The sequence below is a fragment of the Poecilia reticulata genome, linkage group LG17 (genome assembly GCF_000633615.1).
Source record: "Poecilia reticulata strain Guanapo linkage group LG17, Guppy_female_1.0+MT, whole genome shotgun sequence".
Lineage (NCBI taxonomy): Eukaryota > Metazoa > Chordata > Actinopteri > Cyprinodontiformes > Poeciliidae > Poecilia > Poecilia reticulata.
In genome coordinates this window covers 398,970-412,450 of record NC_024347.1, presented here as the reverse complement: position 1 = coordinate 412,450, position 13,481 = coordinate 398,970, and the positions used below count along the sequence as shown (strand labels likewise).

General features: G+C 37.8%; 1 protein-coding gene across 1 annotated transcript in view; it reads left to right on the top strand.

Annotated features, from left to right (window-relative positions):
* pappa2 (pappalysin 2) overlaps positions 1-13,481 on the top strand; it is a 66,158-nt gene that overhangs the window by 41,902 nt on the left and 10,775 nt on the right. The window contains exons 18-25 of the mRNA XM_008432917.2: positions 500-565; positions 641-737; positions 1,951-2,128; positions 3,367-3,580; positions 5,220-5,388; positions 5,477-5,609; positions 6,302-6,423; positions 9,074-9,145. Coding sequence (XP_008431139.1) covers positions 500-565; positions 641-737; positions 1,951-2,128; positions 3,367-3,580; positions 5,220-5,388; positions 5,477-5,609; positions 6,302-6,423; positions 9,074-9,145 — 1,051 coding nt within the window. The remainder of the gene's footprint in view (positions 1-499; positions 566-640; positions 738-1,950; positions 2,129-3,366; positions 3,581-5,219; positions 5,389-5,476; positions 5,610-6,301; positions 6,424-9,073; positions 9,146-13,481) is intronic.

Below are 13,481 nucleotides of genomic sequence, written 5' to 3'. Positions count from 1 at the left end.
ACGCACACACACACACACACACACACACATACAAAGTTTCGGACATCTCTTTGAAAAAAAGAATAAAAAATCCAAACTGTTCTAAAATATTTCAAATTTACAAATCCAATAAATACAGATAATTTAGCTTTCTTAGAAACCAATAGTGAGATATGTGAATATGAATCCTGGTTACAAAAAAAAAAAAAATTCCAAAAAAGAAAGGCTTATGCAATGCATGTATATTGCCCTGTAGATATACGTATATCCTTTTTATAGATCTGTTGTCCAGAACCTTGGAGTTTCTGACTGATCTAATTTAACCCTTGTATGTAGAAATGAGGTCCAACCAACCCCACACAYGTAAAACTTGTATCATTTGCCATAGTCCTCTACGTTTGCCTCAGTCCTCGCACGCACAAGGGTTAAAAAGACAGAAGCAGGGCTAGAATTTTTTTGTGTTTTTTCTGCTTCTCATTTCTCCACTCTTCTCCATGTCCTCCCTTCACCTCTGCAACAGTTGTCTGCGGCAGCCTTGTCAGATTGACAGCTGCAGTCCTCCACAGTTGAAGCACGCCTTCATCAGGTAAAACACCGAACCGTTAGCGAGCTAAAACAACAAACACCAGGACTGCCTACATACCGGTGTTTGTCTCTGTAGGTGTACAGGTGGAGGGGAAGCCTCCAGTTGCTCGGTGAAGTGTCACCGTGGTTACAGCATCATTGTCATCAATGGCAGGGGCACTCCACCACGTCAGGTAAAATCCTTTAAATGTCTCCAGACTTCCAACTTATATATTCAGTCATCCATTTTGATACCAGTGAGTACTAGCCAGAAACTGGATTGACTTTATTTTGCATCTAAATGCTGAACTGACCTAAGGCTGAAGTAAATGATGAAGGTTTTTAATGATTTGTTTGCCATATTTCATTTATTTTCAACAATTTATGGTGAATAATTTGTTACAAAGCAGTTCTGTCACTAGAAATCTGTTCTGTATCATTCTGTGCACCATTTTTTTTACTTGACATTAAAGCTGGAWTTCTCAAGGAAGCAATTTCTAAGAAGAAAAATATTATTTCTTGCTACTTCACATTGATTCGTCCAAACATGTTTCTTATTACTTAGTCTCAAACTCAATCTTTGTCTGCTCTGAGCATAAAACTTGTCAACAGAAATCATTCATGGTAGACGGCGTGTATTTTGGAACAGGGGTTTCTTTCATCATCAGTCAATGTTGATGTTAAACTCACTTCACTGTGGATGGTCACACCGGTGTTCAAACATCTTCCAGTCCTCACCCTTTGAGGTTCCTTCTGGAACGTCTTACCCCGTTTCCTTTATTTCTGAGTTGACAACTTGAGTCAGATGAATGAAACTTTAATACAGATGTGTGTCCGAAACGGTAACGATACCAAACACATATCAGACCTGGAGTAGATAAAGCAGACTACTACTATACCTCTACTATATGGACTTAAAAGTAGTCTGTGCCAGTAACACAAACACATATCAGACCTGGAGTAGATAAAGCAGACTACTACTATACCTCTACTATATGGACTTAAAAGTAGTCTGTGCCAGTAAACCAATACACTTTATGAAAAGACGAGTGGTCAATATTTTGATCTCTTCAATTGTATTTGAAATTTTTTCTGCAACTTCATAAGAAACATTTATCAAAATATTGATGGGGGTTTATTTATGAAATCGAGCCTGAATGTATAATCCCTAGTGCGCCTAATTCATCTTTCTTAAAATTCATTGAAGCTATTTATTATATAATTATTCCAACCTTGAAAAAGGAAATGGGTTTTTAAAAGCCCAAGATAAACATTCATTTGAATGATGAGTGAATAAACTTCTGCCTGAGACTGTGTTGCTTTTTCTGTACTTGGTTACTCGTTCGTTTTTTTGTTTCTGAAGAGCAATTTTCTTCTTTCTTCATCTCTTTCTTTCTCCACTTCCAGAGAACCATAGAGCTGGACTGTTTTCAGGGTTCATGGGATCGTGTTGTCAGCTGTGAGCCTGTGGACTGTGGCCTTCCTGATCAGTCTCATGTTTATCACGCTATATTCAGCTGTCCTTGGGGAACCACCTTTGCCAAACAATGTTCCTTCACCTGTGGACCCCCAGCCATCTTACAAGGTGACAGCAGGGTTTATTGCACAAATTCATAAATTGATCTGAAATAGTTAATTTTTTATGATATTACAAGACATTAAAATTATATCTTGTATTACTAAAATTCTTATAGAAATATGTACATGAAAGAGTTGATGTTGCAGTTCATCATCATGCAAACATGCCATATTTTTAGGTTGAAGACAACTGTTTGTTTGTCTACTTTGTACTGCAGCTTCCAAAAAACTTGGTCATACTAAATATGCAAAGTCAAACCTGTCTGCTGAAGGGAAATAGGTGTCATTTACAAACACTTTTAATTTATGGCTGGAAAGTCACTGGAACATGTTGCTCTTCAGAGCCATTCCTTACGTCAACAGAAGAACTTTATATTGCAATCCATAAATATGTAGAAATACTTAAAATTTTGGCTTTTGGTTTAAGTAAACACATTTAAAGGTCATCATGCATCACTTAGCAGGAATGTTTTCCAGATCAGCTTCTTATCAACGAAACAACCGCGTGGCTTTTACGTAGTTTGTGAGGTATATGTTGCTAAAGATTAAGTACATTTTATAGAGCCCATGAAACATTTTCAACTTTAGAGGCRTTAAAACATTCATGATTAATAAGGGGGAGGAAACAGACCTGAGCAATTATAATTCTACACAAAGTTAGCACTTGATGTTTCTCTGTGTTGCTAAATCCAGGCACTTTGTTGGGTCAGAAGTCAATGACTGATTTTATTTTCTGAACTTTATTGAGTTGTTGATATGGGGATTCATGTGCTACAAAGTGCCAATATTTTCAGCCCACCTTATGATGTTTTTCATTTTTTCTAAGCAGCAACATTATGCATTTTTTTTTCAAATAACGTAATGGTGGCCTTTTATTTTCTTTAGTCTTAGTTAAAATAGCTGCTCTGATAGTCGAAAACATCCCAGAAAACATGCAACGACAGACTAGTAAGGGTTAAGGAAATTSCGTGTACTTGTACTGTAKTCACATTCATTTTTCATGTAGTAAGGTAGTTTTGCGTGTAATGCTCTAAACTTATGTTTGCTTTATCAGTGAAGTTCGGAAAGCATCCAGCAGGAAATTGTTTTTGTCTACTTTACAAACAGATACGGTCATGAAATAAGTGGGAAAATGAAAATAATATGACTACACATATAAAAATCATAAGAAACTTTATCAACCTGTGAAAATATTGTCCTCTTCCTGTTCCTCCTTCTCTCCATCTCTTCTTCTCCCAMCCCCAGGTGACAGTGATAGGTTGGTGTGTTTGGAAGACGGGCTGTGGTCTTTCCCAGAGGCCTACTGCAAGATTGAGTGTCCGGAAGCGCCTAACATTCCCAGTGCCAGACTCCTCACAGAGGACTGTCTGGCTTCAGGACACGATGTCGGGTCGTTCTGCCGATACCGATGCAGCCCGGGCTTCTACGTGGTTGGGAGTCTCAAAAAGAAGAAACCAAAGTAGGTAGCTTGAGATGGAAGTCGGTTCAGGGTTGTTGTTTTTTTCTATATACTTCACAATTTGTCTGAGATATATTTATCAATTTCAAAAGCTGTATATTTTGTTTTATAATTTCGRTAAAATTAAATAAATTTAAGGCTTAATGACACAATATTCATTGCACACTGCATATCACAGTTRTTTTTGATTTACTGCTTCTAGGAACAAACTTCAAACAAACAGTTCAAGGTATGGTACCTTTTTGAAGGTACGGTACAATTTAGTATTCTGTACTTGCCTAATAGCAAACATCCAACCAGATGTGCTTGCATGAAGTTGCCATAAAACTATAYATTTTATAGATTTTTTAAGAACCATTTCTTTATGTATCATTTAATTGGTTGGTGCTTTTATGAGTTACACCTTGCGTAAACAATTTTATAACCCATGATGCTTTATTAGTCCAACATGTAACACTGAGCATGAACAGCCATTAAACAGCCCTAAGTGGCATTTTTCATTTTTACTTTAAAAGGTAAGCCATTATTAACGRACATTATAACACATATTTTTGCTTTGACACAGTGCAGACAGGAGATCAATTTTGCTGCTAAATAGAAACAGCCATGTTTTTGTTATTAAATCACCAAAACTTTATACCAACAGTCTTGACTTTGTTAAAATAAACCTTAAGGAATCTCAGCAGGCTTTTATTGCTGCACTTAATGGGGCGTTTGATATTCTATTTTGAACATGTGATGCAGCGTGGTGTTCGTTCAGTCAACGTTTTCTCAGAATTTCACACACGACTTTAATTTATTCTGAAATTTTAGAGCCTTGCAAAAATATTYAACCCTTTCAGCCTTGAATTCTTTTGTAATTTATTGGAATTTYATGTGACACACCAATACAACATGGGGCTTAGTGGGTATCTCTGTTGCTTTGCAGCCTGTATTCAAATCCTGGCCGGGGGTCTTTCACTTCTTTTATGTGTGGGTTTTCTCCGAGTTCTTTGACTTCCTCTCAAAGTCCAGGAAGTCTGGACTTCCTGGACTTTATAGAGACCAGTTTCKTTAACTGGTCTCTATAAATTGGTGGATCRCCAGTTCGAGTCCCCACTTTGTCTGTCTCGTCTCAGGAAAACACAGTCAAAGCAGTAATTAAGCCAAAACTGTACTAAAATTATGTAAATTTTGCATTTAAGGTAAAAAAAGCCTTCTTTGTTTGTTAACATGTTCTAYCCAGAACTTCTCTTGGGTCATTTAGTTCAAATTCTGTAAAGAAAATCTTCCATTAAGCACCTTTTGTTATCCAATTATTCATTGGTTAATCCAAAAAAATTATCTACACTGCTGTAAGTCKAGCAGAAAGACCTAAGCGACAGTGAAAGAATGCTGCTATCAGTACTCTCCCAATCTGGTATAGACTTATTTTTAGATTTTGAGTGTATGTTTGTTAATTTTTTGTCTACTTTTCTTCTTCTTCTGTACTTGCTATAACATTAATTACCCTTTGCCACCCAAATAAACCTGAACTGAAGTAAAATAGGACAATTTTAGTTTGACTTCGAGTCAGACAGCAACAAAAATATATATGTGCCTTTTTATAAAGTGCATGTAAATATTTAATTCCAGGAACATTTACTCCTGTTCTCTGTAGAAAGTACTTCAAATTAGAGTGCCTGGAGGACGGACAGTGGGAGGAAAATGCCTGTGAGCCAATATCCTGCCCAGCTCTTCCGGCCGTCTTCCAGGGCATGTACACCTGCACCAATGGCCTGCGCTACAACACCCGCTGCACCCTGCAGTGCCCGGACGCCACAGAAAATGTAAACTTGCTTGTCTAGTCCGATGAAGAGCAAGTGTTGCTCTCTGCAGAGCATTAATTGTGTATTTCCGTGTGTTTGATTGTTCTAGAGTGAAATTCGCTGCACTAAGGATGGTAAGTGGACGGCAGAGTTTACTATGTGCTCCACGCTCCAGGGTTCCTGCTCTGCTCCCCCCAATCTCAACTACGTTGAGTACAGCTGTGACCAGGGGATGAATATTGGTGAGTCAAACCAGATCCTAAAGCTGCGTGTGTTAATTATTGCATGAATGCACCTAAACAAATGTATTCCCTTCAAACAAATGGTTTCTTAAAACAGCATTTTGTCAATACTCAAACCCGTTTGTTCTGACACTTGAAGTACTTCCAGTTTTCTGAACAATTTCTGTTTCAGATTTTAAGTAATTATCCAGTTCATGCTATAAAAACTTGGTCCAGATTCCATTACAAATATCAGGAGAAAAAAAAAATCCAAGAAACATCTGGAAAGATAACTGTTTTGATAGACGTGAGAGACAAGAAATTTTTAACAGAATCATAAATCAGACCTGACAATATTTAAAATCAGGCTGGATTTAGAGTCTCATGGGCATCAAGAAGTCACTCCTCTCAGTGGGCCAACAATAATAGTCAAGAGTTGAAGTTTGCGCTTTCAAGCGACAACAGAGTAAAACAAAAGGGAGGGCGATGGGGACGAGATGTCCCCCTCTGGGTGGTAGGCCTTGTTGAGTTAAGTGAGATACTTAATTTTCTCTGAAGCACAGATTCATTGATATTTTTATTTCATTTATTTTTTACTGTATGAATTCTGATAATTTGTTAAGGTAGCATACTTAGAGAATTACTCATTTTTTTGGGCAGCATTTTATGTTTTTGTCCCTGAGGAGAACATGACCTGAAAAACTGCTTTCCAGGCGATATGTGCTACCCTACATGTGTTGTTGCTCTGGACATGGTTCTGCATGACCCGGTGGTTCTGTCCAATGGTACTACACCCGGCACCTTGAAACACTGGATGCAGCCTACCATAGTACAGGTCAGTCACTTTTACTACTGAATCTAATTTTGTTAGCCTGGTAAAAACTGGCCTGTTGTTCTACGCTTTTCTTCGTCTATGCGTTTCATTTACATAGGCTTAAGATAATTTTTATCTTAAGATAATTTTTATCTTAAGCCTAAATATGCAAACTGTGCTGTTCTTACTCAGTTAATCTCACACTCCCACGGCCTCAGTAGCTCAGGTTTTTAAGCTAGAACTGGTCCATCTCCATCCTTTAAAATCAAAGACTAGCAGTCTATTGTGATATTTCTGACTTTAGGCTATGCAGAATTTACATCCAGTGCATTTGGAAATAGATTTATCCCAACGTTTACTTCATTCTACTTATCTTCAGGTTAATAGTTTTGTTTTAAAGCAGAGGAGAGGGAACAAAACGCTGTAAAAATCAGTAAACAAATCTGACCTCATTTATGTCCAAGGATAGTTTTCTCTACTTCCTAATGAAGCTGGAGGTGAGGAAACAGCAGAGCTAGTAGCTTTTTACTGGTTTAAACAACATTGTGGGATTGTGGTTTTGCTACCACTTGGAAACTTGTGATWATTATTACTAAACTGTGGTTGTTTTGCCCGCTCGCTGCCAAGCAACCTATCCTGGATGCCATGAAAGTTGATCCACTGACAAACAGGTCTGACTTTCAAAACACTCATCAGACTGAATAATTCATGCAAACATCTGGTGCTCTGAACAACAGCAGCAGCAGCGAGGAAACTGTGCTCAAGCCTAACTTAACTTTACTGACAATTACCAAGTTTGTTCATGACATAAATAATGGAGGTGAGAGACAACAAACAACATAAAATTATAAACTTTTTGTCCAAGACAAAAAATGCATTTGATGTGAACAACCACTGTGCACTTACGTTTAAGATGATTATTTTAATGTTGCAAGAGAAATCTATAAAGCCACTAGCAGATTGCTAACTAGTTTTCTCCCAAAATTAATTATTTAGCACATGTTTACCTGTCCTTGTACCTGACTATACAGAGCTCTAGCTGCAGCTGGAGGTTTACCCTCCTTCCACCACCCCCACTACTCCCAGGGCTCAACAAATTGGACAGGAATAAATGGATACATGCAAATACGCTTCATATCAGATATTAGATTTAATCCTAAAGAGTTTTCTTGAAAATACTTTAATTCCCCGGCGTGCCGGCTAATCACATCATAAAATCCGTCTTGTGTGTGTAAATGCTTGTTTGATTTAGTTCAAGTGTTTTTGTATTACTGGAAATCATAGGGAGATAGCGCGGGTAAATGTTTCAGTTGACGTCAAGTCTTTTAGGAACCGCACACATCTCCAAAACATACAGTGTATACAAGTGTGCGAGAGAATGGAATGTCAGGTCCCGGGTCTGAGTTGTTGCGCTTGTTTTGCTCGAAAGGAGGATCATGTTACCCAATATCATATCTGAGAAATCACTTCTGCGTTGATGTTGTTGCATGCGCTGCTTCGCTTTTGCCTCACTTTTGGGTGGTCAGTCAGCCAGCCAGCCTGTTTGTCCTCCTGTGCCAAGGTTAAATACTTGCACTGAGGTCTGATTACTTACGCCATATCTTTGGCGCTGCTTAGCGATTTCAAGGCATTGTGTTATCTTGAAAACTTCAGAACCTGGTCTTTATTGCGATGTCAGGCTACACAGGAAAGTCTCCGGGGAGGATCCAGTTTCCTTATCCATATTTACTAGTCAATCAGTTGTCTGCTAATCACCTTGTAATTTACTTGGGTCAAATAAATAACTCAAGATCTCTGCCTTACAAAAGTTCACAGCAAAAATGTGGGGTCTTTATTCAGTTGAATGATAATAATAAAAAACACTGATCTTAATCAAGATTATACCCAAGCTTTGTTAATTTCTCTGTGATAAAGTCATATAACCAAGGCTATGTTTGCTTACAGCACCTTGCAAAACTATTCAAACACTTTGTACTGCCCTCAAGACATTTATCTGAACACATAACATCTTTAGGTTTGAATAAATAATTCTAAAAAATGTTTCCATGTTATTAAAATTATCACAAGTTGTTTTGATAAACAAGCGATGCCTTATGTAAAATATTGAATATATGGAAAAATGGATACTGGGAGAGGAGGTTCACATTCCAACAGAGAATGATCCAAACCACATTCATGTGTTAGAACGGTCCAGTCAAAGTCAGRAATTTAATCCAGTTTATAATCTTGCAGCAAAACTTCAAAGATGAATCAGGGGTGGTAAAGGTATGCACTCTGCATCTTTCAGATTTCTAAAAAAGGTTTCTTCTTATTTATACACTACTTTGTGTCAGTCAATCACACAAAAATACTTATGAAATATGTTGCATTTTGTGGCAGAAACATGACAAAATGTCAAAAGTGAAGTAAAGGAGTTTGCTACTTTTGTGAGGTACCACATCTACCAATAGCAATTCCAATACAGATATTATAGTAAGGCTTGTGTTGTAACAAATCCTTGTTTTTAGCTGTATGTCATTCCCCATTAATGCCTCTGGTTGTAACKGTGAGCGTCAACATGACAGAAAATCATGTGAACATGTGTTGGTGATTAAATGCCACATTGTTCTCCATAGCGAACCCTTTTAACAAATACATTTATACGCATGTGGATTTTTTTTTCTTTCTTTAGARCATAATCTGCACCGGGATGATGAAGTGGTATCCTGACCCCGAAAACATCCACTGTATCCAGTCATGTGAGGTAAGAGCAACAACAGAGGGGGTTTTGGACGAACAAAATCCCTTTTTYTTTCTCTTTTTTTCCCTTTTAAACTATTCATTTGCCCACAAAGGCCAACACTGACAGAAAACACTGTTCCATCCAAATTTCAGTCTCGCCGAGATTTTAAGCTCACAACAGTATCTGTTTTAGAATAGACTGATATTGTTTTGCCAAACACAATGATTCACTGGAGTGGAGTGTGCCTGAATTAGCATTTTTATCTTCTCCTTGTCAAAGATGGGATATTTATAGAGACCAAAATAGTGGAAAACTAAAATGCAATAAAAAAAAGAGACTAGTTTTTATTTTTTTCTTGCCTCTATCCACAGTATTGTGGAATTGATCATTTAATAAGTCAGATTGTCCGTTTCTGTGTTTACCTTTTCCTGCTCTGTTCATACTGTTATGTAGAGTGTTTTCTCCTTTGTATGAATAAGCCACTTTTAGGAATAACCTCATTAGATGTTGTGGCTCAGCCAGGCTCTTCCAGTAATACCAAACATGAGGCAAAACACGCTCCATTCTTGTTGTCATCACTACTTAAAATACCGGAGCCAGTGTGCAACTTGGTTCATATTTCACAAAGAGAAATCTCATGCTGAAACCGATACCCTCGCACTGCACTTCACAAAAATCCTTTTAAAATATATCCAAAGAGCCTTTCTTCCAGAGAGTCTAGCCTTTGCCAAGTGTTGCCTTCGCCTGCCAAGCCTAATGAGTTATCTGATAAAGGAAAATGAATCGATTACTGGACTAGGTTAGATTTAAATTAATCATTCATCATGACGCAATGTTTTTAAATCTTTGTTTTGGTTTAAGTAGTGTCAGCGTTATGCATGCTGGAGCTCCTCTATAGGGAAAAAGATAACCTCCTGTTGTGTGACTCTGGTTTCTAAGAAATGTTTGGATATTTCTAGGAAAATCATTTTTAAAAAGTCTGGGAAATGGGTGACAAAACTTGAGTACTTGGAAACCCGATTCTCTCTTTTGTTCGCCAATCTGTCCGTTCGTCCAGCCGACCATCTTTAACATGTTGGTTTGTCCTTCTACCCGTCCATCTATCCAAATGTATTTCAGTTCACCCATCCAGTTTACCTCCCCTCCATCAATCAGTCCATTTATTCATCAGCCCATCTGTCTATTAATCTGTTCACCTGCCCAGCCATCCTTTCGTCAGTCAGTCCTCACCATTTTGGGATTTTCTCCTAAAACTTGCACAGTAAAGTTGAAACTGGGTTTGAGAATAAATTAACTATTTGCTGGGGGAAAATAGTGATGCAGGAATATTTCTGTAAGAAAAAAAAGGTATATAAAGCCAATTTGAATTTAGTGTATCAAGTGACATCAGTGAAAATTTGCCCAGGTTACTAAGCGAGGAAAGCGCCTCCATCCAGTCTATTGCTGAACGAGGAGCTCACCAGGCTGCTCACTTCCTGGAATGAAGCACCAATCTATGTATTACAGGTCATTTTAAAGATAGAGCAGTTATTTTATGCCTTTTAATATATTGTTAAAATAAACTCATCAATGAATCAAACTACTCAGTTTTTTTTGGTTAGAAGTGAAATTAATTTAATGACTCATTATCTTTTTCCTCTCCATATTTTCATGAGCAGGATATGCAACACACTGACGTATATGACATTATCGCTGCTGGCAGATCCTTCTGTAGAAACAGAAGGTGTATAAGTGTTATACCGAGTCAAGCGCTGAAATTAAGTAAGGATATTTGACCCTGAAATCTGAATCAAAGACTAAAAAATCAGAACGGCATTAAAGAACAAAACCATTTTAATTTTGAATGTTCTGCAGCCCGTAAGTTTCATGTGAAGCCTCTGGCTTGTTTTTAGACGAAATCTGTAACATTTGCTTATCACGCCTTTTACCGGTGACATTTCAGCAGTAAGTGTAAATCACCTGAAATCATAAACCCAGGTAGTTTTGATTTGACATTCACCGTCTGGATTCAGAGAAGGCTGAAGCTATGGATGGAACACATAAACTGTTGATGTCTCACGGTATTAAAATATTCGTCATACCTGCCAGCTCTACATTTTCCCTTCAACCTTCCCATGAATGTTGCTAGGCAAAACAATTTCTTAAAATCCGCTCCTCCATTACAGCTCCCGTAAATTATACCAGACCACATGTGTTGCATGTGATCTGTGCCAGATCTCATCCAGATGCCATTTCTCCCTCTCCTTCTCTTGCTGTGTGTCTGGATCCACGTTGATAGTGCGTGTCAGCTCAGACTTCTTATCGGTCTTTGTGCGGCAGCCAGAGTTTGGAAAAGCTCGACCTCTTAGAAACGGGTGTACCACAGGGAAAAACAACAAAAAAACGTTTGTTTTGATCCAAGAGGCATCTTTGAAAACATGTCTCGACAATTGGAGCAAAACAGTGCAACGCAAGAGAGTAACGGTGAGCCAATTAAATGCATCAGCTTCTGCATCGTTTGACAAGAGGCATTTTGGCAGAGGAGGTGGATAGATGGTTGGTTGCCGCTCGGTTGATAGTCGCTGTGCTGACACCTTCATCACATCATGGAGCCCTTTTAAAGTGACACTGACATCTGAATTCAATTATAGTTGATGAAATATTGAAGTAAAGCAGAATTACTCTCTTCTGAGACTGTCCGATTCATCTGGCAAACCTCGACTCTGTATTTAAGTGTTTGTTTTAATTGCTGCTATAAAAGGTGAAAAAAATGTGTTTCTCAAAGATAAAAGCAGTCAGAATAATAAATTTAATAAAAAATAGTGCTGTGTTCTGACATGTTGAGAGCATTTATTACAATAGAAGAAGCCCAGAACTTTGCTGGCTACTTCTGGCCACGTTTTTTTTTTTTTTTTGACTACTATGATTATGTAAAGACCTCACCAAAACCTCACCTCCCTGCAAAATGAGATCTAACTGCAGTAACCACCATAAGTATAACACCAAAATGCTGTTTTTTAAATTTTTTTAAAAGTTGTGATTCTTAAATAGGCTGTTTACGGATGGCGCAGCATGTTTTAATACAAAGGCAACAACTGCCAAAGGAGTAGTAGAGGGCAGTCACATACCTTTTTAAATTGTAACCACATATTTGCGTCATCTGTTTAATAACCAGATTTTTGTTCCAATATGTGGCACAGTTTGGCAGTGTGATCTAGACTGTTTTCTTTTCCTGCCCGGAGCCTAATATCCCCAAACCGTCTATGTTAGCCTGTAGTGTGCATTTCAACTGTGGGCAACAACGCTGGGTTGTTTATATAAATCACATCTGCTGACGCTGAAAGGGAATATCCTAMTGTAGGAGTGTTGCTACTTGAGTAATAAAACAAAGTCCAACCTAGAAGTCCAATTATTTACAATACAACTTTCTAAATTGGTCTTGCATGCGGCTTCTGTGATCTGGATAGGAAGGTGACTAATCACAGCAACAGCAGAGTCCAGGATCCAAACAGTAAAATCAGACTAAAACAACATTGTTCTCTGATTATTTCGGTCCGATTATTTGAGTTATGGTTTGAAAGCAAAATAAAATCAGTCCGAGCTTTGTAAAATGTGCAACTAGGATTRATTTTTGTTGAACTCCATTGGTCCTGACCACCATGTGTCATAATGATTTTTTTTCCTATTGCAAAATGTATAAACTGTTACTCTCATTACACTTTTTAACATCTATAGAGTAATTCCAAAAGAATTTGACTGACACAAAYGTCCGTGTTTCTTCCCAGAGCACAACAGTAATCGAAAAAWTTTTTCCAACCTAAAATCCTTTAACGATCCATGGAGATAATGGTTGATTTTATTTCCATGCTCCAACTTAAAGAATTTAAAACCCTAAATGAATTCCTTTTAAGAATTTGTTCCACACCACAGACGTCCAAAAAAAGTTGGCTGCTTAAAATCTATTAAAGTTAAATTAACAAAAAGTGTATGGAAGTTTAAAGTGATGACTGAAACTGGACACGGAGGAAAATAAAGCCATTCTGAWATGCGTATAGAGGGAAAACACTATTAGATTCCAACAAAATATCACAGCCTGAATAAAAAAAGCTCTTCCTCCCTACCAGGGCCTTTTTCTGGGGTAAATTCCTACCTGAATAATCTGATTATACCTTGGTAGATGCAGCGGAAAAGAAGGGAGGCAAAGAGTGATTCAAGAAAGYTATCCTGGCTCCCAGAAAAGATTCCTCCAGTCAAAGCATGTCTATAGATCATAAAGATTTCTAATTAAAGCCACAGATCGTGAGTGAGTGAATTAGGTTCATAAGGCCTGATTTATTGTGTTAACTAAGGTTGATCTGGAATGTTCCTGTGCACAGAA